The sequence below is a fragment of the Electrophorus electricus genome, chromosome 8, assembly GCF_013358815.1.
Source record: "Electrophorus electricus isolate fEleEle1 chromosome 8, fEleEle1.pri, whole genome shotgun sequence".
Classification (NCBI taxonomy): Eukaryota; Metazoa; Chordata; class Actinopteri; order Gymnotiformes; family Gymnotidae; genus Electrophorus; species Electrophorus electricus.
This window is the reverse complement of record NC_049542.1, coordinates 8979202-9006922: the sequence shown is the minus strand read 5'-3', so window position 1 is coordinate 9006922 and position 27721 is coordinate 8979202. Positions and strand designations below refer to the sequence as shown.

At 41.8% G+C, this 27721-nt stretch overlaps 1 protein-coding gene across 1 annotated transcript; it reads left to right on the top strand.

The window, feature by feature from the left end:
* Positions 1-192: 192 nt before the first annotated feature.
* Positions 193-27721, top strand: arhgap39 (Rho GTPase activating protein 39). The gene is made up of 10 exons (XM_027000260.2): positions 193-314; positions 15259-15645; positions 17332-18496; positions 21138-21302; positions 21421-21820; positions 22312-22385; positions 23558-23757; positions 24116-24207; positions 25410-25579; positions 25764-27721. Exons 1-10 carry the CDS (start codon positions 304-306, stop codon positions 25956-25958), a joined length of 2859 nt encoding a protein of 952 aa, XP_026856061.2. The 5' UTR covers positions 193-303; the 3' UTR covers positions 25959-27721.

The window sequence follows — 27721 nt, the reverse complement described above, 5'->3', positions numbered from 1 at the left end:
AAAATCTACAAGGACAGATAACATTTTCCCGCACGTTACATTTTTCTCATCACCTCCAAGCAGGGGAAGCAAGACAAGGTGAGTCATGGTGGCGTTACAAGGCTGCCATGGTAACCCCGCCGTTCCACTCTGCATGCTCGCCGCTGAGCACAAGATGACGTCAGGTTGTCGGTGGTGACGGAGACGCGGAGAGACCGCGCGTGCTCCAGATACAGCTCTGTACTGCGGAGGTAGAGTCCCTACCACCATGACTGATGTCCTGGGGATTACTCTCGCCGGATTTTAACTGGAAAAAGAGGGAACATGGCAGAGAGGTAATGCTGTCGCATTCTGCGTCCGCTATCACAGTGTGTTGGTGAGGATAGGATGAATGCGGTTATATAATGATGTTGAACCGGGGCAGACTGAAGACGACTGGAGCAGCAGGCACAGGACTGCGCGTTGGTGGTTCGGTCGTTGGCTAGCTTTCGAGTCAGCAGTGTCATCCTACGATAGTGGATAAGTTAACATGACCAGTGGGACTAACATACAACAGCTCTCGCAACCATTCGTTCAGTTACCATGCAAATGCCAGTTTTTTTTTCTCTTTCTCTCTGGCGTATGGTTGCAACATCCACACCCATAGCCATTGCTCAAGGAGATCCCGGCTCTGATCTCTGATCGGTTAATTGTAGATTTTCTGTCGTCCTCTTGCAAGATCGTCACACCAGGCTCAGTTCGAACATTTCACCGACCAAAACCGTCCCAAGGCGCGCGCGCGACATGGCAGCAGCAAATCCGGTCTGAGGACGCGGCTGTTCGATTCGCGCATCCCATTTCCAAGGCTCTCATCTTCAGCTAATGCCATTACCGAGATGCAGACACCTGCGGCACGCGATGGAAGAGTCGTTGAAGATTAAATAGAAAACTAATCTTATCAATCGGTTCTTGCTGCTCTCGTGTTCCCATCGTGTAAATTATTGATAGTGAAACATTGTGATGGTCAGTCACGCGAATGTTAGTTGAAACTGTCATTTTTATTGAGCGCCTGTGAGCAAACGCTAGCGTGTTTATCAGACTGAGTGCGTTGCCCACGGGCAAGACAGCTCATGGTGCCGTGTGGTCATTTATGGGCTACCTCACACATCCGGGCTGAGACTGTGCACAAGACACCGTGACTCCCTGCTTTGACGAGAGATGTGGCTTAAGTAAGGTGTGTGAGAGACAGAAAGAAACAGAGGGAGGAAAGAGGGAGACAGAGACCTTTAGCGTGTCTAAAATGGTATACCATTAAATATAAAAACCAGATGGCCCTTATCTTAGGCAGTTTAAATTACCTTTGTCTTTTATTACATTGATAGGTGCAGCCCATGATGAAGCGCTTTGGCTCATACACTGAATCTCAATCACGTGAGAGAGTGAGTGAGTAACATCTGCTGGAACTGCTGGTGAGCAGAGCCTGGGTGTGTACGTGTATCAAAGAGGCTACAGGGAGAGCCTTTATAGAAGAGCTCCTCTTCAATATGTACTCAGTCTGTTACATTCCCTTTTTGACCCTTATCTTAGAAGAAACATAAATTTTTAGGTTGTATCCAGGCTTGGTGAGCTAGCCATGTTGCACTTAGGCTTTATTTAAGCCTGGAGCAAAGCTCTCAGTCATGGGGGGGGGGGGGGGGGGCATGGGATGTGTTTGGCTACTGCATTGATGGATGGCCGCATCGGTCAGAGCCGCCCCATGTCCGGATAGACCTGTGGAATACGCTCTAGCTGTCATTCACTCAGACTGTCCACTCCACGGTAGTGACACAGCAGGCTGTACCATTGATCTGTTCTTACACAGTTAACCCCAGTAAACAGAGCTCAGTCTCTCTGAATGTCAGAAAAGGGGCCCTCGTTGCTTCTAAATTAAGTTCATTCACCTCTGTCCATGACTTTTAAGTCACTTCATTAGGAAGGCAGACATTCTGTGATAACACTAATGTGTCATACGTATAAGAGTGGGGAGACTTTTATGATATACACCTGTTAACATAATCAGGCAGGTAGAACTGTAGCTAGATCAGGAACAAAAATGTATCAAAACCTTTATAAATGTCTCAGAATGTGGATATATACCAAGAGACATTTGTCACTATAGCTTTTTTTTTATTTTTACAGCAGTATTTCAAATCCCATGGTCAGGTTGTCTTTATGTTCAATTTTGTGTTACGTGTTTGTAGCCTGTACACTGGTACAAATTAAATGGCTTGGCTATAGTCCAAATCCTGTGTAGCCAAAGGGATGCAATATATCAGAGTGGGCATAAAGGTTTGTTTGTTTTTTTTCCAAATGCATTTAACCAATGAAAACACATCTTTAAATGTTGATAGAACATCCATCACAGTCTTTTCATTTTGCTCGCATCATTTCATTTGTTGTGCCACAACAATATAAAGTAAACCTGACAGAGTGTGACAAAAGCCAACTCTGCTTTAGAAATAAAAAGCTTCAGGGACAAATGTCATTTACGGTCTTATTTAATGTTTGAAGCAAAACCTTTAAAGTACTGTTGCTTTGGACCCAATTTGTTGCACAACACTGCCATCAACATGGATCTGCTTGAGTCGGCCCTTCCTGATGTCCCAGAAATACTGTGCTGACGACTGTTCTGACATGCATGCAGGGACGACGTTGGTAGCCACCCACCTCTCTATGACTATGTGGACACCATGCCTGAATCAGTGTCACCCTGCAGGAGAGAAGGACACCTACAGACTAACAAAAATACCCCTTTAAAAAAACCGGACTCTCAGTCATTGATGGCAAATGGCTGCTCTTACACAAACCTTTAGTTTAGTCAATATTAAAAAATATATATATATATATATATATATATATATATATAAAAAAAATTTGATTGTTTGTTTATTTGTTTGCTTGTATGCTTTACCAGTTTTCAGGGTACATGTCATAGATTTTTGAATGTTGTGTTTAATGTAAAAATCCAACATATAGTTTTGAGGGAGTCTTCTCAATACATCGCTATCCAAGTTTGTTACAAGAGCCCTTCAGAAACTGACAGTATCTTAGATCTTTATACACTCCTGACATACATTTGTATGGCATGTATTCGTGTCAGCGTCCTAATCATAACTAGTCGTGGTTATATTTACAGCCTCTGAACAGTAATTAGATCGTTTACTTTGAAACTTTTCCTTTTAGCAACTCACCACAGAAGCATACCAGTGTGGAATAGCCTACTGTTGGTTAGTAATCAGATTAACCCTGCTCAAGACTGAAAGCTTAACCATATGGCTAATAATTTGGTTTTGGTTACAAGTTCTAATTAAGGACACTGTCAAAAGTTTCTACCCTCTGCTTTGTCCTCCATTTTCATTTGACACACAAGACTGTTTCTGATATTAAAAAGTGAGAAACAAGTGGCAGTTAGATTATGAACTATAGTCACGTTCTCAAGTGTCATTTTGATTCCATTTATCATGCCCTTGTGAAATGTGTTGCACATCTGTTCACAAATCACCCCAGCTTCCATCATATTTGTATATTTTTTTGTCTTTGCTTGTTTGGTAGATGTAACTTATTAATGACATTATTTGATATAAGATTTGATTGGAGTATGACATAGCAATTCCTAAAACACTAACCACTAACCAGCAACATTTCAGATTGGAATAATTAATATATGTATATAATTAATTCTCTTCTTAAATTAAATACAAAAATTAAAAAGAAGCACCATGCTCATGCACACAGTATTAAAACATGCGTAAACCAAGACAAATTCCTTGGAAAAAAATAAAGTGATTCTGATTCTCTTAATACTCCTGAATCTGAGATTAACTTGAAAATTAGCAGCTATTTGGCACATGTAGCATGTAGCTGTTCAGACTTTGAGTACAAGTCTGAGGGATGGGGGCCGGGAAAAGCAGGCAGCGACCTCGCAAATGTAATTTCAGATGTGGCATTCTGATTGCAGCACACGGTGCCACAAAGATTCAGAGTCCTTTTTCTGGCGTAGCAGTTGAGCTGAACAGCTGCAGTCACTTTGTACAGACCCAAAGCTGTAAGAATTAGAGGGAATGACGTTGATGGCTTCTGTGTCATGCAGTTATGTAAGGGTACCATACACGCCCTATGAAAGCTTTGTTTTTGTTTTTTGTAATTACATGCATGCTGGTCCAACTTCCAAAGTCTTGACTGCCATTGAGAATACCACTGTGGCTTTGAAAGTTGCAGAGTGCCTTGGCTTAATATTGTAACCACATTCAATATGTGCTGTGTGTCATCACTCAGATTTGCTAGAATATTGTGGATCTTCTCCATAGGATTACAGTAATTAACTCTGCTAGCACATTGACACTGACAGGCCACATTTAAGTTACAGTTGCCTTAATTTTTACAAAATGGTGAGCAGCACATTTGCGGCCATTTTACAGCATAACCGCAATGACGGTTACAAACCCCACCTGATGAATCTGCCAGTTATTGACTACCAAGAAGCTAAATCTAACCAAACAGTGGTGTTAACAGGGCACATCTCTGCTCCATTTCATCACCGAGTCCATGAGTGGCAGGGAAAAGAAAGTATAAGCTCTTTCAATTCTCTTGTTATCTGCCAGGACCTAAATAACAGTTGTGTGATCCTCACTAACTTCTATAAACAAATAAATAACCAGGTGACAGCAAAAAGACAACATGTTTCATGTCAAGATGTAGCAATTTTTTTTCCAAAAACTAAAACAACATTGAGAAACCAGGTGGAGGAAAAATAAGTACACCTTTCCTACTTTTACATTCATTGAGACTAATTAGCAGCAGTGTTACTAATCAAATGCACAAGATTAGTTAATCAGCAAGAAGTGTGACTACCTCTATAAAAGCAGAACTTTGGTGTCCCTGAGCCCTCCAGTGTGTGTCTACATTATGTCATGAAGAAAGGATATTAGCCATGATCTCAGAGAAATAAGTCTTGCTGCTCATCAATTTGAGAAGGGTTATAGGGCCACTTCCAAACAATTTGAAATTCATTGTTCTACAGTGAGAAGGGTTGTTTACAAACAGAGAGCTTTGAGAACAATTGCAAATCTTCTCAGGAGTGGATGTCCCTGCAAATTTAGTCTAAGACCAGACTTATTCATGCTTAGAGATTTCAAGCTTAACGAAAAAACCTAAGAGCTACATCACATGCCCTTACAGGTCTCTGTAAGCATATTAAATGTTTAAGTTCATGACAGCACAACTAGAAAATTACTGAACAACTATGGCTTTCGTGGAAATCAAAAGTCCCTCCTTTTCAAAAGGAATATGGATGTATGACTTGGCTTTGCCAAATTGCATCTGAACAAACTATAAGAGTTCTGATACAATATCCTTTGGACTTTGTTCAGTGTCATGTTTGGCAAAAAAACAAACCCAGAATATCACCACAACCACCTCATACCAACTGTCATGCATGGTGATGGAGGGGTGATGAGTGTTGGCTAGTTTTGCAGCTACAGAACATAGGAAACTTGCAGTCATTGAGACCACAGTGAACTCCAGCAAATCAATGTCTGATGAAAAAGCCAAAAAAACACCCAAGTTGTAAGTCCAGACCGCAACCTCATTGAGATGCTGTGCTCAGATCCTGAGAAAGCTATGCATAAGCAAATGCCCTCAAACGTCAATTAATTCAAGCAATGTTGTAAAGAAGAGTGGGCCAGAATTTCTCAAACAATGTTAGGGACTGAAACTCCTACAGAAAACATTTACTTAATTTACTGTTTCTAAAGGTGATTCCAGCTGTTACTGAATTATATATGTACTTAATTTCTTCCACCTAGATTCTGTATGTTGGTTTACTTTGGGGGGGATTATTAAAACTATCTCCTCACCTGAGGTTCTTTTTGGATATAGAAGTGGGTATATAAAATTGTTTAGGCTCTGCTAAATAAAAAACATCAAATTGAAGGAGGGTGTACTTTCTTTTCCCTATGGCTATATCCTGGATAGGGGATAGCTAGACAGACCTTGTTTTAAAAGAAACAAGTTCTGCTAAATAGGCAAGTGCTAGAGAGATCTGCATATGTTTTTTTTTTAGACATTGCAGCATGATTTCATGAATATGTTGGAAATTCAGTAACTGACGTGTTGATGATGAACTTGCTATCTGGATCATCTAAAGCTGGAACATAAGTACTGAAGTATTGTGGTGTGCCCAGTGATTTCACAGATCTTCAGCTGCAGCAGAAGTGACAGGCTGTGTGGCATTTCCTTGAAGCTCCACAGAAAATCTTATTGCTTAATAATGTTGTTCAGTTTACCTTTGATGTAGAGGGGTGAAAATGATACCTAATGTATACTGTGGTTTCCTAGAGATAAAAACCTTCTCAAGTTCACGTTTATAGTGCAGTCACATAGCTGTACAGCTGTATGGGCATGTTTAGTAATGTATACATGTGCATAGCGTGTGTAGTAAATGGCTAAAACACCATTTGCAGCAAGGGACTTTGAAACAAAGTCTAGAATGGAGCAAGAAGAGACAGAAATGAGACAGGGAAGGAGTGTCAGACCAAGAGATGCTATGTGGACAGACTGGGTTAGGCAATTTGAAAGGAAGAAGAGAATATCTCCCTTAAAGAAAGGCTGAAATCCTCCAGATTTGTCTGTGTGTGTGTGTGTGTGTGTGTGTGTGTGTGTGTGTGTGTGTGCATACCTGGCATGAGTGTTCTATAGGTGTGAGTGTGTGTGAACGTGTGTGTCCATCCTCTCTTTAGCTCCTGATCTACAGATGTGGAGCATGGGGGTCATGGAATTGCAGAGGCTGTGGTTGCTAGGAGACTGTTGCCAGGAAGCCTTTGTCTAGTGGGATGGATTTCATTGGTGGTGAAGACTACAAAACTGGCCTTAGTCGCAGGTCATTGACACAATCAAAAACAAAGAACCAGGATAGAGTGCTTCTATTTTTAGAGGGAGTTTTAGCAGGAGTGTTAATAAGTGTATAAATACCTATTTCTGTAAACATGTGTGGGTGTATGGATGGGATAGTTAAATAGTGGCTTTGCAGTGCACTTAGCTTGGCTGTGTGTCTGTTTATGTACTTATGTGTGTTATTATAATCGTGCATTTGTGTATGACTTCTGCTTAAACAGCAAAGCTCAGTATGTCAGTTTTGCCTTGCAGATGTGTACTTTTATCTCTTCCTAAATGAAACTGCATGTAAGTTACACAAACCCAGAATACTTTAATTACTGTATGGGAATTAAAGGCTCAGATAGCAGTGTAGTGTCATAGGATTATGTCTTAATTTGATTTTGGCTTTGTTCTCTAACAGAGCCTTTCTTTTTTACAGAGGGTATGTCAAGGTTAGTGGCAGTATTCTGTTATCTCATGTTAGTCTTTTCTTTCCAAAACATGGAGTCTACAATTTAGGATACAATATAAGTGAGAGGATCTTTAAGGCACCTCAGTGGAAGAAAGAGAGATATTGTGTGTGTTGGAGTGTGTGGGATGTGTTTGAAATAATGGAGCAGGTGGATTTGTTAAGACGGTTTTGTTGAGGAATGAATCTCTGAGTTGGGGGAAGGGTGTTAATGTCTCAATAGCTGCCTGTGTGTGTGTGTGTGTGTGTGTGTGTGTGTGTGTGTGTGTGTGTGTGTGTCTGTCTGTCTGTCTGTCTGTCTGTCTGTGTGTGTGTGTGTGTGTGTGTGTGAGAAAGAGAGAGAGAGACTGTGTATGTGTGAAATCCTCAGAGGGAATCACTGAAGATTCCAAAGTCTTTAGACTCTGTGGGGGCAGAGACAGGACAATGTATGGAATGTTTGGAATTCTGAATGTGAAAATGCGGAAAACCATTTATATTCCAAAACTGCATGTGTTAGGCAGCCCCCATTTTCTTGAACAATTAGCCTGACCCAAAAAATGCAAAAGACACCTAGAGCACCAAAATACATACATCTCTAAAAGCACTGGTGATAAAGTTTGGCAAAGATTACTATCATTAGTCTTTGAACGCTGTTGCATAACAGCAGTGTGGAAAATATGAAATGGCTGTAGAAACAGTTAATGATCGTAGCATTGCGCTAGGAAGTGGGTACTATTCTTGTATCATTATCGAAAATAGCCTACGTGTTAAGAGGTTAAATGTGTGAGACTCACAAGGATACCAAGAAACAATGTATTTCTAGGTTTTTGATAAAAAAAAAAAAAATCAAACCACAGTTTAGGCTTCTAGCCAGATCTGCAAGGCCTCCAGCATGGTAGGAACAAATGCTACACGCTCACTTGCCTGTGTAAGAGACAGCACAAAGGGAGCCTAACAAAACGCTTTGATGCCCTACCAGTGTAGTCCAGCACCCCTGTCAGGTGTTTTTTGGGGGGTTTTTTCTAGAGGAATAATCCAGTGTTTTTCAACCTAATCTTTGTACACCACACCTGTATCTTATTCCGCATGGACAACGATTTCGACACGTTTCACTGTGATAAGATATGAACAGAAAACTGGTTCACTCAAAACACATTTATAATGGAAGCTTAGGGGTAACTGATGAATTCCTTGCTTAGATGTATAAGATATGAGATATAAATAATGTTTTAGCTGAGCTGTTCTTAAATATTTGTTTTATCTAACTTTCGGACACTCCAGCAACATGGTGAAAAGCATTTCTGGTTAGATAACATTTCCATGAGGATTTGTGGTATCCGTGTATGATTAGGAAGAGACATATTTGCCTTGTGCTGCATACCAGTAAGTAATGCATTGCCACTCCTTTGCAATTCCTCTCTTTGTAAAAGTAGCCGTGTCTCTGAAAGCATGTATTACACAGATTTACTGATTAATTCAATTTAACACCTTTGACTGAAGAATCAATACAATATGTTTGGCATAAACATCTATTATCAAAGTTAAACAACTGCCCTACTTCCATTAAAGGTGTGATTTGAGTCAGTCGGTTTTCCATTCTTTTTTAAATGATTGTGGGTGTTGATCAGCTATATGTGAGCCATATACTTTTAAGGGAACACTTCAATTTGTGCTTCCCCACACTATTCAGTTCACTTAATGAGCACCTACATGTCAGGAGGAAAAGCCATTTGAGCCTTTCTGATTTCTTTTGGACTTTGGCCAGTACAGTTCAGCTGAACATTAACCAGGAATAAATGGGCCCACAGTGCATTGCTACTGCTATAGACACGCCATGTGATTTCATCAAAATCACTCCTGGGATCATAGCAGGGGGGTGGGCATCCTAAGGTCTCCTCGGTCTGATGCAAATCACCGCTGTGGCCATTAAACAGCGATTTGCGTGTTTTGCTGGTTTCATGGCTGATCACATGACTGCTCATCATGGAAATGGACTGAGTTTGGGTTGAGTTTGCTTTTGTTTATTTATTTCTATTTCTTTCTTAGTCACACACTCTCTCTCTCTCTCTCTCTCTCTCTCTCTCTCTCTCTCTCTCTCTCTCTCTCTCTCTCTCTCTCTCTCTCTCTCTCTCTCTCTCTCTCTCTCTCTCTCTCTCGCTCTCATTCTGCTTAGTGTTATAAACCAGATAAAGCAGTTCAAATGAATTATTTATTATATTTTCATGGAACTGCATTTAAAACTTCTAGTTCTGCAAAGGTTACTGGTACTCGTTTATGTGTAGAGAGTGAATCTGTGCCCCTTTAGATCATTAAAGTGTTGTATTAAAGTATAGAGTCTGTTTTTATACCCTGGGTATGGTTTTCCTTCATTTAAAAGCACATATAGAATAATCACTCCTCAAAAGCTTCTCAGTCTCCTCTCAAACACAGTCTAATGAGGAAATTAAGCCTTTCAGTTGTAGATAAATCTTAAGATGTCCCTCCAACCACTAATGTTGCATACCATGCTTTCTGTTGGGTTTTATGGATATTATTTTGTCTTTTATTCAGCATTGTTCTTGGCCACATTCACTCCAGAAGCAGGAAGTGCTCAAATATGGTATTACTGTTATTCAGAACATGACTGTGTGGTGCATTTTCAGAAAGGAGAATAACTGGGTGTTTAGAAGGTTTAAATGATCACCCCATTGGAGCATGTTTAAACCCTTTGAGAATCTCCAGAAGAGCGTAAAGCGTATCAGTGCTGATGCTATCGGGTGGTTGTGCTATACACAGCTATAAATTATGGTAAACAATAATTGTGATAGGGTCTGCCTTAAAAAACATAAAACATATGCTTAACATCAATTCTTAGAGACTGGCAACCCCTACTTATTTCTTTCAGAATCTGGTAAGTTCTGTTTTCTGTGCCTGAGAGCAGTTCACCAAGCTTAAGCTCAGATCTGTGCAAAATGACAAGCCATCCAAATTTGGTTCCCAGACATTTTGAACTTAATTCTCACACCACATCATGGTAGCGTGGGAAGCAGTTTACATAGACACAAGCCTCTCGTTGTTGTGTGAAGGCATCTTATATCTACAAACCACATTCTCCCTGGTGTTGTTGGACTGTTTGAAATCTGATAGAGTCTTGGCCACATGCATAAATGCACATGCATGTGAACGGTCGCCATTTATAGTCCTTGGATGTCTCTGGAATGCTCGGTCCCACGTTGCAGCCAGGCGTCTCCGGTATTTGTCACAACTGCCATTTAGTGTGTCGCCAGCGGCCTCCAGACAGCATTTCTGCAGCACCAATTTAAAACTGGTCCTGATGGTTTCCCTGCAAGTGACGTCTTTTAGCTACTCGGTGCTCTGAGGCCCTTCAAGACATGAAAAGATGGACGTATCAGTATCTCAGACGGCAGCTGCAGAGCAGCTTGTGAAAAGTGCACTACTTGACCCGGTCATGTTCGATCTCCCAGAGACATTTAGCAAAACTGTGCAATTCTGACTGGTTTCCGCAGGCTCAGCAGTAGCACCTCCGTCTCTCTGTCCTTGCATTGCTTTAGACCTAGCAAAGTTGTAATGGTCCTTAAAGTAAATGTTCAAAGACAATACAGAGAAAGAAAATGCTCTGACCCTCTGTGGGTTATATCAGGATCATAATACCCCTTTATATACAAAGGCTCACCCTGAAAACAAACTAGTGGCACATTTAATTGCTTTGTAAAAAATAATGTCACCTAATTATGCCCATAAATGTGATTTTAATTAAATCCTCTCTTCTCTTAACCCCCTGGGATTACTAAGTAACACATCCTCTTCTGTTGCCAGCTCTGAGGCATACATACACGTGTGTGTGTGTGTGTGTGTGTGTGTGTGTGTGTGTGTGTGTGCATGCCTGCAAAGACAAGCAGCTGTGGTGCTCTGGCTGTGGTCTTTCCCAGAATGCTTTTAGGCACAACTGGAGCCACACCTTGCCATTGGCTCGCAGACTGTGCTGGTCCTATGCAGCTCTTAGCAACCGGGAAGAGTGACACAGTGGTAATTTTTTTCTCTGCTTCTCCATATCTTTTGCTTTCTTCATGGGCTGTATTTTAATTAATGTGCAAACACCAGAAGGGTAACTGTAGAGTGTTGTATTGTATGTCATATTATTGTGTATAAGCAATGGACAGTATCTGACAGGCATGAATACTTTCTGACTGAAAGAATGTAGGCTTGATTTGGTTTTTCTTTATTAGTCTGCTCATGCTACAAGGTCCACAGGAGCTTTTGAGTGACACTTGGAGTTCAGGATGTCACTGAAGTAATGCATGAGGGCAATATAATATCATGAAACCTGTCTGGAAATAAGGACTGCATTGTGTCAGGTGTGCTGTTGCATGACTAGCAAACACCTGTTCATCCATGACTTTATGTTCTTCTCTCTGACAAATTTCATTCATCTATTCATTTAATCTTTTAGCATAAATCCTATTTTAGCTCTTACAGCTAGAAATCTTGGCAGTTTTCTGTACCATTTTTCAAAAGCCCCTTGGTGTCAATTTTACAAGGCAAAAGTAAATTATGCCCAAGGCGAAACATAAATCCGTATGTTCCGATAGGAATTAGCCTTATATTTCCACAGCTCCCGATCTGTTTAGGAGGGGTACGGTCTCCAGTGTGTAGAGGGGAGAGAAGAGGAGAGAAGGGTTGAAAGAGGGAGAAAAGGGAAGGCAGGAGAGAGGGAGGAGTGCTTAGAGAAAGAGGCTGTAGTGAAGCTATTTCATGAGGATAAATGGTTATCATCAGTGGGTCAGCTCAGCGGTGTCGGATTATGTCTGGGGTGAGTGAGTGAGTGAGTGAGAGTGTGTGTGTGTGAGTGAGTGTGAGACAGAGAAAGTGAGTGAGGCAGAGACTGCTCATGTGTTTATGACACACCATGCACATTCTTCTCTGACCTTGAAGAAGGTCTGTTATTTCCAGAAACACCTTATTTGTAAATATCAAATCAAGAGATGATAATTCAGGGGCCTTCCTTACCTACCTAGTGTCCATTTCTCTGTGAAATGCTCATCCATCAAGAAACTCTGATCGGACCTTTACTTTGACCTCTAAGACTGACTCGGTCTGTGAAATCCATCCCATTTAGTCCTTACTGCACTGAGCTGTGAAGATGTGTGTCATCGACCTAAGTGCCTTATCTCAGTGTGACCTATGAACAGGAATTCATGTATTATGTCTTCTAATGAAATTTGAACCATTTCTACAATCTCAAGAAAGTATGGCCACTTCACTGAAACATTATTGGTCAGTCACTCATGAGTGTTCAGTGCTGTTACAATGGCACAGGGAGGTGCCACAGGTATGTAGTATCTGTGTTTCAGTGTGTGTGTGTAGTATCTGTGCCACAGTGTGTGTGTGTATGTGTGAGTGTGTGTGACAGACTCATGGCTCCCATAGAACCACACCTAATTGCCTGAAATGGTGTGATGTGCTCTCTCACTCTTTCTCTGTCTCTCTCTCTCTCTCTCTCTCTCTCTCTCCCTCTCTCAGTCTCACTCAGAGTTTTCTCAACCCATCAGCCACCTCAGAGACTCTCTCGTTGTGATTCTGTCTCATTGTGGCAGGTGCCGTGTTTCTGGGCTGGGAGTGGGGGAAGGGTCCTACAAAGGTGGTACATGTGTGTGGTTTTTAACTCAGTATGCACAGAGGTCCTAATATGAGTGAGGAGGTTAGGCATCCTGAAGGCAGCAGGGTAAGCAGGAGCCGTCACATTTCACTGAACTCATGTCAAAGGCAGACTCTCTCTCTCTCTCTCTCTCTGTCTCTCACTCACTGCAAAGACCCTCTCAGAAGAAATCCAATCTATCTTTAAAGACTGTTTCAGTAGATAGTGTTATAGATTACATTAAGTCACAGTCAATGCTATCACAGGGCCGTTACAGACTGCCGTTAAAGACTAACGGACTGGAACGTTAAGGACCGGTGAACCTCATCTATGACCCCTTGACAATGTGTACTTCTTTATGCCATATTGCCAGGAGCCCACAAATTAGAAGTATTTGTATAACCCCTTCAGAGAGGACAAAAAATAAGTGTGCAAAATGTGTTCATCCAGTAACTCTGTAAATGCAGCATGGAAGATCATTACATGATGTGTTTGTGCCTGTGTGGGTGACTGAATGAGAGTGAAAGTGAATCTCAGTGAACCCTCAGATTCAGTTTGAGACACATTGTTTGCTGGCCTCATGCAGGTGTCTGATGGTCTGATGGTGTTTGATGGTGTGTGATAGACAATCCTAATTGTCGTTTACCACAATCCCCAGAGAGTTACTTCACCCTGTTCTTAAAACAACATCTAACAACAAATTTGGGGCTGGGGGCTGTATTTTGCTCCTTTTTAGGACTAACTATATCCATGATAATAAGAAAACATAAAAACTTTATTGGGAGATGTGGGTTTCTCCACAAGGGAAAATGAACTAAAACATTTCCTTTTGGTCACTGATGTTAGGGTTGGTTAGGGTTAGGTTTGAGTGCAGGTATATTATTATTTAGCTACAGTAATACAAAGTCAATATAGCACACAAAGATAGAATTACAAGACTGTGTGTGTGTGTATGTGTGTGTGTGTGTGTCTGCATTTGTGGTTGTGCATGTGCGTGTGTGTGTGCATGTGTGTGTGTGTAACCAGCGTTTACATTTTATCTCTAAACTGATGACTGAAGGACAGGTAGAAAATATAGTGAGTGTATGATATCTGGAGAAATTAAAGTTTAGGTTTTGGAGATTAAAGGAGAGAAATGCAGAGTGAGAGATCAATCTGATCAATTCTTCATTTAAGATCATGTATATGATGCTGTTGTGAGGTTGCATGATCACTGAGGGCTGAAGATCACCATCCTTCTGACCTTCTGCATCACGTTCTTGCTACAGGCAGAAGGTGTCCTTTTGGGCCCAGATTCCTGCCCAGCCTTTGGCCATAGCTCTCTCTCCTGATGTCGACAAGGTTGTGCATTCACATCGGGTAAAATGATCTTTGATTGGTGGTCTGTCACATGTGGATGATTAATGACATAGAGTTTTGGAGCAATGCTTTCATGCGCATTATCCTGATCGTTTTTTCCAGTCCATTTCAAGCGTCTGACAACAGGAGGCAGGCAGCTAACCAACAGCCTTGGCCTATATTTTTCCCGACATGCAATCAGGTGCACCTGCACCAGAGAATCAGATTATCCATGTAAAAGTATTAGGAAATTAATTAATACTCTCTCATGTTCTAGAGCATTCAGCAATCACCAAGTCAGTAAGATTTTAACAATTAGATTAACCAGGTTTAGGGTAGATCCAGATTAGATTAAAGGATCAGAAGAACTTTACTGCAGGATTAAGTAACTTGATTGTCACAGTCACAAACATACTTATGAATTTACACACAACTGGATATGTATGCACACGAGCACACACTCAAGCAGCCAGAAAAAGATTGGATGATCTGACAGAATCCAGCAGACGCTGACCCTGTCATGTTTGGTGTTTAAATTGCTCTTCATAACTGTGCATACTCAAACTCACATTCTGAAAATGAAAGGCATATCTTTTCCATATTAAGGTGTAAACATGCATTTATTATGACGCACACACTAACACTTCAGACATGCATTAAACAAAAAATTGATGGTAGTCATTTGTAGCAACTCCATATGACTCATACCTGTGTGTGTGTGTGTGTGTGTGTGTGTGTGTGTGTGTGTGTGTGTGCGCAAGTATGCGTGTGTGTGTGTGTGTGTGTGTGTGTGTGTGTGTGTGTGTGTGTGTGTGTATGCATGCACATGTGTATGCACATTCCAGACTGAGTGAATTGCCGCAGGTCTCAGGCCAATGTCAGGTCACCACACATACTGCAGTCTCATCTTCTCTCTCTATCTCGAGGGTGTAGTATTAAGTGTTCTCCGTTTTGGTGTGTGCAGGTTGGAGTGGGTGGAGATCATCGAGCCGCGCACGCGGGAGCGCATGTACGCAAACCTGCTGACGGGTGAGTGTGTGTGGGATGCACCTGCGGGTGTGCGCATCAAACGCAGTGGCCAGGACCAGTGGTGGGAGCTCTTCGACTCCAACACCTCGCGTTTCTACTACTACAATGCCTCCACCCAGCGCACTGTCTGGCACCGGCCACATGGCTGCGACATCATCCCCCTGGCCAAGCTCCAGACCCTCAAGCAGAACACGGACGCGGTGCCGCCCATCGCCGCAGCGATTGCTGCCTCGGCAGACAGCAGCCCTGCCCGCAGCGCCATCAGCAACGCGTCGTCGCAAGAGCAGGAGGAGAAATCGGCACCCAGGGAGGAGGGTGAGAGGTGAGGGGAGACAGGGGGAGCGAGACACGGACCGGGAGTGGGAGGCCAGAAAGAGAGAAGAGACAACGAAAGAGGGTGATGGAGGTGAAAGAGATAAACCCAGAAAATGTTTCAGAATCGTAGAACATAAACACAATCTATTCCACAATCCAGGAGTCCTAATATCTGTTCTAAAGTCTTTGGATAAGTTCTCCACTGTATAACAATGTTTTGTGTCTGTCACTTTAGAATCTTTTTACTCCATTTTTATGCATTTGTTCTCTTATGTGTATTCATAACTAAAACCAAGTGTCATAATCAAGTCTTTACTCTAGCAGTTAGGACGGTCAGTTTGGAAGGGCTTTGAATACTTCCTCTGCTTTACCCTTATCCCTCATCATAGTCATATAGTTATAGAATATGTTCTACCCTCCTAATGACAGCAGGCCAGGTTGTCTACTATTGTGCACATTACCTTAGGATGGAGTATTACATGCCAGTGTGTTGGAGAAAAAGATTTAGTCTCAATACGAATTCCCAGCTGAGCCTCAATAAACCCAGGTCAAACAGGAAGTTCCATTTTTCCACTGATGGCTTATGGCCGAGCTCCAGCACAAGATGAATTTGTTTTTCTTTTTTTGACTGAGGTTTTCTCTTACCATTTATTTCCCTGAATATGTCCCTAAGGAGCTTATTCATGACACTGTAAAAACTGGTATCAAGAGTAATTAGAAGTATGTTGTTAAAATTAGTCACGGTTGTAAGAACAAGTGCTAGCCTTTTCCAAAATAGCCGAAACACATTTCAGATAGATTTTCGCTGAAGTGAGTGGAATTCAGTTTTAAACCATCTGAAAAATCTTTGGTAGATGCATCAAGTGGTGGCACTGGTCAGAAATGTGCGCTTTAACCATGCAAACTCCTTTTTAATATGAATGCATTGCGATTCATGTAACATATAGTCCACGGTGTATATATAATTGGGATATATATTTCAAATGGATTCAACTCTTACAGTTTGACCTCTTGAGAGAGAGGAAGGAAGGCAGAAAAAGACACTTAATTGTGTGTGACCCGAAGAGAAAGAGAGCGAAAGAATGTAGATTGATGTGAAGGTCAGATATGCATGAATAATTCATGACCGGAGAGAAAGAGCGTTTCACTTTGTAGTGAGCTTCTTCTTGAGAAGAGAAAGATGGGAGGGAGAGAGAGAGAGAGAAAGAGAGGGGGATGAGCAGCTCAGTAGAGGTTTGATCCAGCTCCTAAATGAGAGACACACACACACACACACACACACACACATGCACGCACATGCATTCTTACACATTCTGACACAGGCTTGGCTATGTCAGCATGTCTGGCCATGGAAAGTTTGCAGTCTGCCAGAGTGGCCAAGTGCTGAATTGATTTCACACTACTGTCTCTATGCCTCCTTTTTAATACTCACACAGGCCTAGCCTATACAATTAAAGCCTTCGAGGATTCCTAGATTTATAGACAGAAAGGGGGTTTTGGAGGGTGGTTATGGCTTATGATAACAGTTTTGAGCTGTCTTTTAAAACGGTAAATTAACATACTCCGATAACAGCAATATGTAATTAAACTCATGTTTGATAAAGGTGACATGAACTTTATTAAACTGTGATATGGAATCTCTGTCATAACTAAATGACTGATAAATCTGTCTGTGCATCTGCTTCTCTGTCAGGTTCAGGTGGGGAACTGGCAGCAAGGACAGGATGTTGATTAAAGTTTCTGATAGGGAGCCGAGTTTTCTGACACAGGGCAACGGCTTTTCTGGCTCCTCCCCACGCTCCAGGCGCTCATCAAGCAACACCCCCTCTGACCCAGAAGCCACTCAACACTCTCTACCCGACCGCCGTCAATCACAGTCTCCTTTCTTGAAGAGGGCGGAGCTTGGCGGAACTCAGCGCCGTTGCTCGGGTGATTCGCAGCCCCCTTCTCCACGTTACGCTTATGAGCCTCCACTTTACGAGGAGCCGCCCTCAGAGTACCAGTCTGCACCTATTTATGAAGAACCACCCAGTGATATGCATTGTGACCCCAGCCTTTATGGCTCTGATAGGTCACCAGCACGTAAACCTGGTCTTTACCACTCCCCTAAACAAAGCCCTTCCCCATACGGTCAACTAGTGTTGACCAGACAAAGAGGTTCTACCCCAGAGAAGATCTCCAACCAGGGAGACCGTGACTATAGCTCAAGTGGGCGTGACTATAGTTCTGCAGGGCTGGACTATAGTTTCGATGGACGGGACTACAGCTCTGGTGGGCGGGATTATAACTCTGGTGGGAGGGAGTACAGCGCAGCAGGGCGGGAGTATGTAAAGCAGCTGGTGTATGTGGAACAGTCAGGCTCCTCCCCCCGATTCCGGACAACGGAGCGACTCCTGAGCTACGGAACGACTGGACCGTGTGGAATGTCCGCTGGAATGTCTTACGGTGGCTCTTTCACACTACAGCACAGCCATGAGAGTGGCGGTGGCAATCGAAAACGTAAGAACCGCAAGCCCTCTTTGCCTGGTGGTGAGGGGGATGGCAGTGGTTTGGCTGTAGGAGCAATGCTTACACAGGCACGACTTGCCTGGGAAGCACAGCAGCTCATACAGCAGCGTGGGGGTGGGGCATTGGGAGGCGGGGCCAAGGACGGTTATGAGAGCGACGGGGCCATGCCCCTGCCACTGCCGGGACCAGTGGTTCGGGCATTTAGCGAGGACGAAGCTCTGGCCCAGCAGGACACCCACTGGAAACGAGCTACTCTGGACAGACTTGCATTCCCTCAGACACTTCTTGAGAAGAGCTTGTCTGTGCAAACCAACCTGGCATCACCAGAACCTTATCTGCACCCTTCCCAGGTATTATACACATCCTTGCATCTGAGCAAATATACGGAAATTCTTGTAATATTGGTCATTTGGTGTCCACAAAGTCTCACTCTCACACTGTCAGAAACTGACAACTGTCATGGCGTTGCTACCACTTCGTCAGCTAACATTGCTGAAGTGAAAACAGTTGTCCCACCCTGGCACACAAAACCTATTACTATTAGTGTTGTTCCTTCCTAACCTTCAAAAGCAGTGTTCAGTTTGTGGATGTCAGATTTCATCAACTTCCTGGTTTCCAGTCATTCACAGGTGTGCATAGCAGCTTTCCAGAAGTTGTTGTGAAGTAAGAGCTTAATGCTGAAGTCCATTTTAATATTTGCAAATCACCACTTAAATGCTGCCTAGAAGCTAGATTGGAATGACACTCATATTAAGGAGCTATTACCTTACTTGTGATATTAGCTATAGTGGCCATATTAGGTTAGTATAGCACTAGTTCCTGATTGTGGTCCATCATCGTACTTTTAAGTGGTCATGGTGAACTTAAACAGCTAGTATAGCAGAAAACAGAAGGACATGCACACATGTATACACACTGACACACACACACACACACACACACACAGAGGTGTGGATAATCATATAAAGCTCATTTCAAAGCACTTGGTCTTCTGCCAAACATTCATTAGCATCCTTTCATTTTAGACCTTCACAGCTCTCTCTCTCCCACCGTCCTCCTCTGTATTTTACACACACACACACACGCAAACACACACACACACACACACGCAAACACACACACACACACACACACAAACACACACACACGCAAACACACACACGCAAAAACACACACACACACACACACACAGACACACACACACACACACACACACACACACAAACTATTACCCTAGGAAAAAGTGAATGTAATACCAAGCATTCCCTCCAACTGGCTAAATAGAGGTAAATACTAAAACATTCAGTGCAAATTTGTAAATACCTATTCTGATTGTATGTCTGACTGTATACACACATGCAATCTAAGCGACACTGTACATTATTTTATTATTTTTACTGAAACTGAATTATATATGGATTAATGTCTACTTCACTCTGTCAAACATACTCAGCAGAAAATTCTCTCTCTCCCAAATGCATACACACACATATCAGATATGGACTGGCTACAGTAGTATATACACCCACACTGTACATGAAGCAATGAGAAGGAACAGGTACTAATTAATAAACAATGGCAATCTCTTATTGCTACAGAGAGAGAAAGCGAGACAGAGAGAGCAATGAGAAAACTGAAGCGCATGTCTGCTTATTAAGCACATATTCACAGTTTTGGAGATAAGTAAATTTCACCTCCAAAATGAGTGATGATCAGAATCAAAATGATATGTATTCACCATTACAAACATATAATATTTGTCTCTGTGAAGTTGGTTAATAGAATAGAAACAGTTAACTATATATTATATTCAGTGACATACAATGTGTTAGAACATGCAGCTTTTATATATATATATATATATATATATACACACACATACACATACACACACACACACATACACACACACACACACACACAGAACAGTTCGCAGTTCATAATATGTAATTATGTACAGAACCAGGGCAGTCAAGATACACAGTAAAGCTTTCAATAGTTAGTTTGTGATTTGTTATGATCATTTGCATGACGTCTTTTTCTGTTTTTAGTTTCTGTTGTTTTTTGTTTTTTTTTTCAATTATTCTTTGTGTTTTTGTTAGCTTGGCAGTTTGAAAAATGACTACTGTTGATGAGGTAAAGGACAGAGCCAGAAAGAAAGAAAGAAAGAAAGAAAGAGACAGAGAGAGAAAAAGAGTGTGTGTGCGTGACTCATTTATTAAGAGCATTAATTAGAGCAGCCTGCAGTCTGCTTACAGTCCTGTCGCTAGCAGCCGGTTTCCTATCTTGAGTCTGAAAAATCAAGCAAACACATTTAAGTGAAGCCTCAAACACATATCATAAGGTGTGATATAGAACGGCAGATTTCACAAAATGGATGCACTTCCAACCATGATGCACATCATAAAGAGTGGCAATAACTTTTCTACTGGTGCTGAGTACTGAGGGCAATTTAAAAGTACTGAGGGCAAAAATAGCACAAGTGTATTTCAAGGACGTGTGTTCTATGCTGCTGTATGGACATGAATGGAAATGCATTTTTCCTATATGTTACTATATAAAGGCTTGTTTAAATTCAAAAGCCTGCCATTCTGTCATAAGGACTGACCTTGATAAAACACTTCTTATCCAGAAACTCCAGAAACATGCAGAAACACATTTGTTAATAAATAATGTGTATTAATATGTTAACAAAATATTGTTGTCAGTATTTTGGGACTCAGATCACTGGAATACACTTCTGTGACGTATTCAGACCTTATGAAATATCAAAAAGGTGAATCATGGTGATGAGCAGATACTTATTTTTGTTTGAATCCAGGCATGTCCAAATTCAGCCCTCACACTGTTTCTGTGTCTTTTCCTATCATCCCCCTCCTCTTCTCTTCTCCCTGATTGTAAGACACCGTAACTCCCCGGATTTCTGTCGTAACACTTGTATGGAGTCTGCCTGGGCTCATTATAGCTCTGCTCCCTCTCTGTCTTGCCTAGTCGGAAGATCTCGGTGCGTGCTCACAATTCGAGGCGAGCCGGAACGCCCGGAACATAATGCCTAGTGCCAGCTGCGGCGTGTTTCCGGAATTCTCCCTACGGAAGCCCTCCTCCGAGACTGACATTGAGAACTGGGCGTCCAAGCACTTCAACAAACATACACAGGTACCTGCCACACGACTTCAGCTTCATCACATATCCACATGGCACACATACACACACAAACACACACGAAAGTGTGGTGGGTCGACCTGCCATTCATCAGTCCACCTGCGTCCATCAGGGCCTGTTCAGGAGGAAGGTGTCCATTGCCAATATGTTGTCATGGAGCAGTGAGCCAATCAAGAAGCCCATGATTGTGACAACAGACCGCATGGTCAAGCGTGAAGCTGTGGAGCTCTTCAAGCTAATCCAGACCTACATGGGGGACCGGCGCGGGAAAACTGAACCAATGGCTGTGGCCCTGGAGGTGGCAGTACGTGGCTGGAGCCACCAGGGTCTCCGGGATGAGCTCTACATCCAGCTGTGCCGGCAGACCACTGAGAACTTCCGCTATGACAGTCTGCAGCGTGGCTGGGAGCTCATGGCTATCTGCCTGGCCTTCTTCCCTCCCACGCCGCGTTTCCATAGCTACCTGGAAGGTTACATCTACAGACACATGGACCCACTCAACGATACCAAAGGTGCGGCCAACACCAACAGAACTATTGAACAACTGGGATTTCCACTTTCATAAAGAAGATGACTGGATTGTATTTGTGTGTGTGTGTGTGTGTGAGAGAGAGAGAGAGAGAGAGAGAGAGAGAGAGAGAGAGAGAGAGAGAGAGAGAGAGAGAGAGAGAGAGAGAGAGAGTGAGGACGGGTGTGTGGAGTTTTTCTTGTATGGAAGTGAAAATAAGCCTACTTCTGACATGTCAATATAGTAGTGAGACTGATTAGATTAGTTTCCCACCAGGTGTAAATCAAAACTCATTAAAAACAAAAGTCCATGAAAAACTTGAAGGCAAAAGGTAATACCTTTTTAGTGACATCCTGGCATTAAAGGTGTTTATCTGTATGTGTATAATTGTAGAAGTGACATTCTGACCTGAAAGTAGTATTTGTCTGTGTGTTTTTGTTGTAGGAGTGGCATCCTTACATTAAGTTGTATATGTCTTTATGTGTTTGATTGTAGGAGTGGCCATTAGCAGCTATGCGAAGTACTGCTACCGTAAATTACAGAAATCTGCACTAACTGGAGCTAAAAAGGTCAGTGACATCAGCAGCCAACAGCATCGGACTTTCTTCTGTCTTCTGTTTCTTTTTGATAGTATTTGTAGTCTGAAATTTGTGTCCACTAGGGCTGTACAATCTATTGTCAGTTGATTATTATCACAATACTGAAATTTGTAATACCAACATTGCACTAGGTTGCAGTAGACAAATGAGCCAATATGCAAATGGAACAATATGAAAATGGTACACAATCAAATCAAATGTTTTGATCAATCCACATGATCCAACAAACTTAAATAATTCTGATCAAAATAACAGAGGGCAATATTTAACTGTATCATTTCAATGGTTCACCAGTGCATTTGTAATATTTTGTAAGATACATCACAAATTGCAGCAACAATATAAATATAATCACAATAAAATATTGTATTATTTCCATCTCATGCAGTTCTGGTGTCAATTAGTGTATTTCTAATTCAGATTTAGTGGCATTTTTTTTAAATTTAGTTCTGAGGCTGCCTAAAGCGTTCTGGCATTGTCTGCTCTGATTGGCCTCAGGCTGGGGGAAAGGGGGTGTCTTGCCTTGGTAATTAACATGATTTAATTAACATTCAGTTAAAGGCTAGAATGTACCTATTGCCATGGATATGTCCCCATGACAACAGATAGCCCATTTTACTTGCTTTTTAGATTCTAGTAATTGCACATGCTAATGCCTATGATGATATCACACATTGACTTACTAGGTAATAGTCAAATATTGATATAATCTGAAAACTTGATACATATGTTCACATATATACAATAGTAAATTAACCATACATATTCATTTAACACTGAGATTTTGCTGTTTTGCAGTTGTTTGCTCTATAGTTTATGTGCTTTTGAAGGCTAACAAACATTGGGGGTGTATGATTGTGTACCTGTGATTATGAATGTATGTATGTGCTGTTTTGTGTGACTGGGCCTGAGTATGAGTGTGAACAATTTAATTGCCTCACTTGCTTATGGGTGCCAGTTGCCTGTAGAGTTTCCAGTCACTGAAAATGGTCTGAAATGTGTGTGTGTATTTATGTCTGCGTGTGTGTGTGTGTGTGTGTGTGTGTGTGTGTGTGTCTGTGTGCCAGACTCTCAGCAGGAATATAAGCGAAACAATTAACTGACTCTCTCTCTCTCTCTCTCTCTCTCCCCCCCCCCTCCAGGGTTTAAAGAAGCCTTGTCTCGAAGAGGTAGCTTATGCCCGGAATGCCATCTTTAGCCCCTCTATGTTTGGCTCTTCTCTGGAGGAAGTCATGGTGATGCAGAAGGAGCGTTACCCTGACAGACAGTTGCCATGGGTACAGACCCGTTTGTCAGAGGAAGTTCTGGGTTTGAATGGAGACCAGACTGAGGGCATCTTCAGGTGAGACACACACTCCTGCATAAGTTCTAATGCCAGTTTTGCAGTTTTGTAAAACCACACTGTATTCACTATGTCTAAAAATGCAAAGACGTTTTAATTTGTGGTAACATGAATGTGGCTATGAGATAGATTTCCTTCATTTATTCCTTCATAAGTGCTGTTGAACTGATGAGGCCAGACTTTACGCATGACATCTAAGTGAAAAGACACAGAATTACTTTGTTTGTTTCATTTGTTGATTGGTTTTGAGAGGCTAGGCAAAAAAAAGACCAAATTTGTCATGAAACACAATGAATAGACATAAATTTGCATTTCATTGCATTGCTACTGTGTGCGCATGGGTCTGTGTTTCTTTCAGGGTGCCTGGAGACATAGACGAGGTGAATGCGCTGAAGTTGCAGGTGGACCATTGGAAAGTGCCAACAGGCCTGGAAGACCCACATATCCCAGGTACTGCTTCTAGCTACTAGTCACACAGAAACTAAATCTGGACCCAAAAGCTGCTGAGGTGTGAAAAGCAAGTCAGCTAGTGAAATGGTAGTGTGATTAAAACAACTACTCACTGTTTTTATTATTTTAAGAAATTACAATGTAAGTGAAATATGGATATTATCTAGAACATAACAAGCACAGTTCTGTGGAGTCTTCAAGTATTCCACCAAAGCCACACTTGTATACACAAATGACATATCTGCACAGTTTTGCACACAATGCTCTTTCTCTCTCTCTCGCACACCCCCCCCACACACACACACTCACACATGCACGCACAGACAGATGCACACACACCTTTAGCCTAGGGCATTATGCAGTGCTCCATTTCTCACTGAATATAAATAGCCCAGTCTTTCAATGCATTATGGGAGAAGAACCAACACCCCTTCACAACACAAAAATACTTCTATAAAACAGACCAAAGTTTTTAAAGGATCAAAGCCCTACAATTGCCATTTGAAGCTTCAGTCAGAAATTTCAGAACAAAAAAATGACAGCTCTGGTTCAGAATTTTCTGAAACATAAAAGGCAAAATTGTGGCCACATTTTCCTTCTGAAATTTACAGTTAGAGCTCTGAATCCCAGAACAAATGGAAATTAAACTATCTAAAGGAAATTCTATTTGAAAATCACTTAGACAGTAGATTGGCAGTAGAGGGGTTTCACAAATTCCTGACTCTGGCTTTGAATGTGTACAGTGTCCATCTTTTAGAGAGAGATGTCAATCTTATTAAACTAAAGATATTTACATCAGAAGTGCATCAAAGATCAGCTTTTCCACCATAGTTTTGTGATTGGAAAATTGCTATAATTTTTTCTGTAGCTTGCTATCTTCATAAATAATAAAGAGCAATACTTTAGGGCATACACTTAAACTACAACTTTTAATATTACCATGATTAAAGACTTTTTAACACAGTGGGAAAATATTAATCATGAACAAATTAAGTTGTAGTGTAATGTGCTGATGTACTACTTATATAAAGAGCACACACACACACACACACAGCTACATGCAATGACACTTACCCAAGGGATATACGTCACTCAGGTATTGAGTTTCATTATTGACCAGTTGAGGTTTACACCATCTGGTCTACACCCAAATGGCAGTTGGTCCTCCCATTCTTACCCCACCCCTGTCTTTTCTCTGCCAGCATCTTTGTTGAAGCTGTGGTACCGGGAGCTGGAGGAGCCAGTGATTCCTCACGAGTATTACCAAGAGTGCATCTCTAACTACGACAGTCCTGAAGCTGCAGTCAGCGTCGTCCAGAACCTTCCTCACATCAACAAACTGGTGCTCTGCTACCTCATCCGTTTCTTACAGGTCGGTCCATTTCACTGTCTCTCTGTTTATCTATCTATTATGTATCTGTTTATCTGTCTATCCATTCATCTTCCCAAATGCCCAACTGTAGCTCTCCGTGTTCTTAGCTGGACCTCGTGCACTCCATTGGCTATCACTTCCCCTCCTCACGGTGGCTGTCTGCTTCCTCCACTTCCCTCTGCAGGTGTTTGCCCAGCCTGCCAACGTAGCCATCACTAAAATGGACGTAAGCAACTTGGCGATGGTGATGGCTCCCAACTGTCTGCGCTGTCTGTCCGACGACCCGCGCGTCATCTTTGAGAACACCCGCAAGGAGATGAGCTTTATCCGCATGCTCATTCAACACCTTGACACTAGCTTCATGGACGGAGTTCTATAGCCTGCAGAACATGCATACGTGCACACACACACACTTTCATACGCAAACATGCAAAACTCATCTGTATGCCTACGTTCTCCCTTTGACATACACATATATAGGCATAAATATTACACAAAATGTGAAATATGATTATGAACAAGCAAAGCAGACTCTGTAGACATCTCTAGAGCAGCACACATTGGTATGAACTCACATGCAAACACACAGATTCACACCCACTGGACTGCACCTACATTCCGTTTCAGGCCCTTTATGATTTCTGTGTTTTTGAATGGAGCTGTGTGTCCATGTATACCAGTGACCTTGTGAGTGTGTTTGTGTGTGACTGTGTGTCTTGAAAGTGTGTGTGCGTGCATGTGTGCGATTCCGTCTAATACTGATTTTTAACTTGACTGACCTAAATGACAGTCTACTAGTCTACTTGTTTTTATATGATTAATTTATTTTTTATTTATTTTAACAGGTGTTTATAACTATTGCGTTTTGAGACAATTTGTCAGCCTTGGCACTGTGTGTGTGTGTGTGTGTGTGTGTGTGTGTGTGTGTTTGTGTGTGTGTGTGTTTGTGTATGACAGAGAGACTGCGACTGTGAGTGTATGCTCATGTTTATGTACAGAGTGTTTCACATAACTGTTCTCATTTGCTTTCTGACTGTTTTAACATACCACTCTGTGTGAACTACTGGGTGAAGGCTATGAAGGAACAAGGCACATGCCACCATGTGCACACTACTGACACACCACCCCAGCACAGTCTCTCAACCACACACTAACACAAACCTACAACTCACGTTCACTCATAGGTCCTGAAGCACACACCACACACACCAGCAGACATTGAATTGGGTTGGTGATTGTAATGACATAACACACTGCCACATATAAAAAAAATGAATACATGGTGTACTCACATATTTCTCCTCCCCTCAGGAGGAGCAGAAGAGATAGCATGAGGAAGAGACAGTGATTAAAGAAGTTTAATTTTAAAAAAGACTAGGCTTATCTAGTCTTCACATTCAATTCATGGCCACCATGTTCATTATCATTTAAGTAATTCAAAAGAGAAAGAAAAATACAAAAAAAGAAAAATGTGAATAACATAAACAAAAATGTAATATCACAAAAAGGAATACTTCAAAATCTGACAGCAAGTGAGTTGAGAACGACAAAGGTTTGGGTTTGTTTGTCATTTTAGTGAACTAAAACCAAGCTATTAGCAGAAACATAGGAGTAATAAATGATACATAAATTGCAAAATAAAGATGCCCAAGCTGGATAACAAACCACTGAAATGTGTCTGAAAAGGAGTGAGAGGTGAGAAATTTCAAAAAGAAAAAAGTTAAGATGAAACACTCGAGTAGCTCACTGTGACCAGCATCCTCAGAGCAGCACATACACACACCACAAGCACACACACTTACAAACCACACACACACACACACACACACACACACACACACACACACACACACACACACACACACACACACACTCACTCACTCACTCTCTCTCACACTCACTCACTATGAACACATACATAGCTCATCTGGCACACAGACAGGAAAGGCAGTGTGAAAAAGAAGTGATTTCTGTGTGGATGGCAGTCTGCTAATGCTCCTGTCTCAGATTACTACATGGTTTTCTTATGTTAATGAATTCATGCTGATAAAAACCCCTCTCTCCCCATTTGTTCTGAGGTCTAATAGTGACTTTGTTAAATGGGATACGGTCTAACTTTACATTGTTTAATAAACAATTCAA

Excerpts from the sequence above, each read along its gene's own strand:
- arhgap39 (XM_027000260.2), top strand. Across the intron at positions 22,386-23,557 it reads CACTAACTGGAGCTAAAAAG|GGTTTAAAGAAGCCTTGTCT; the intron begins GTCAGTGACATC and ends CCCCCCCTCCAG. Across the intron at positions 25,580-25,763 it reads ACCTCATCCGTTTCTTACAG|GTGTTTGCCCAGCCTGCCAA; the intron begins GTCGGTCCATTT and ends TTCCCTCTGCAG.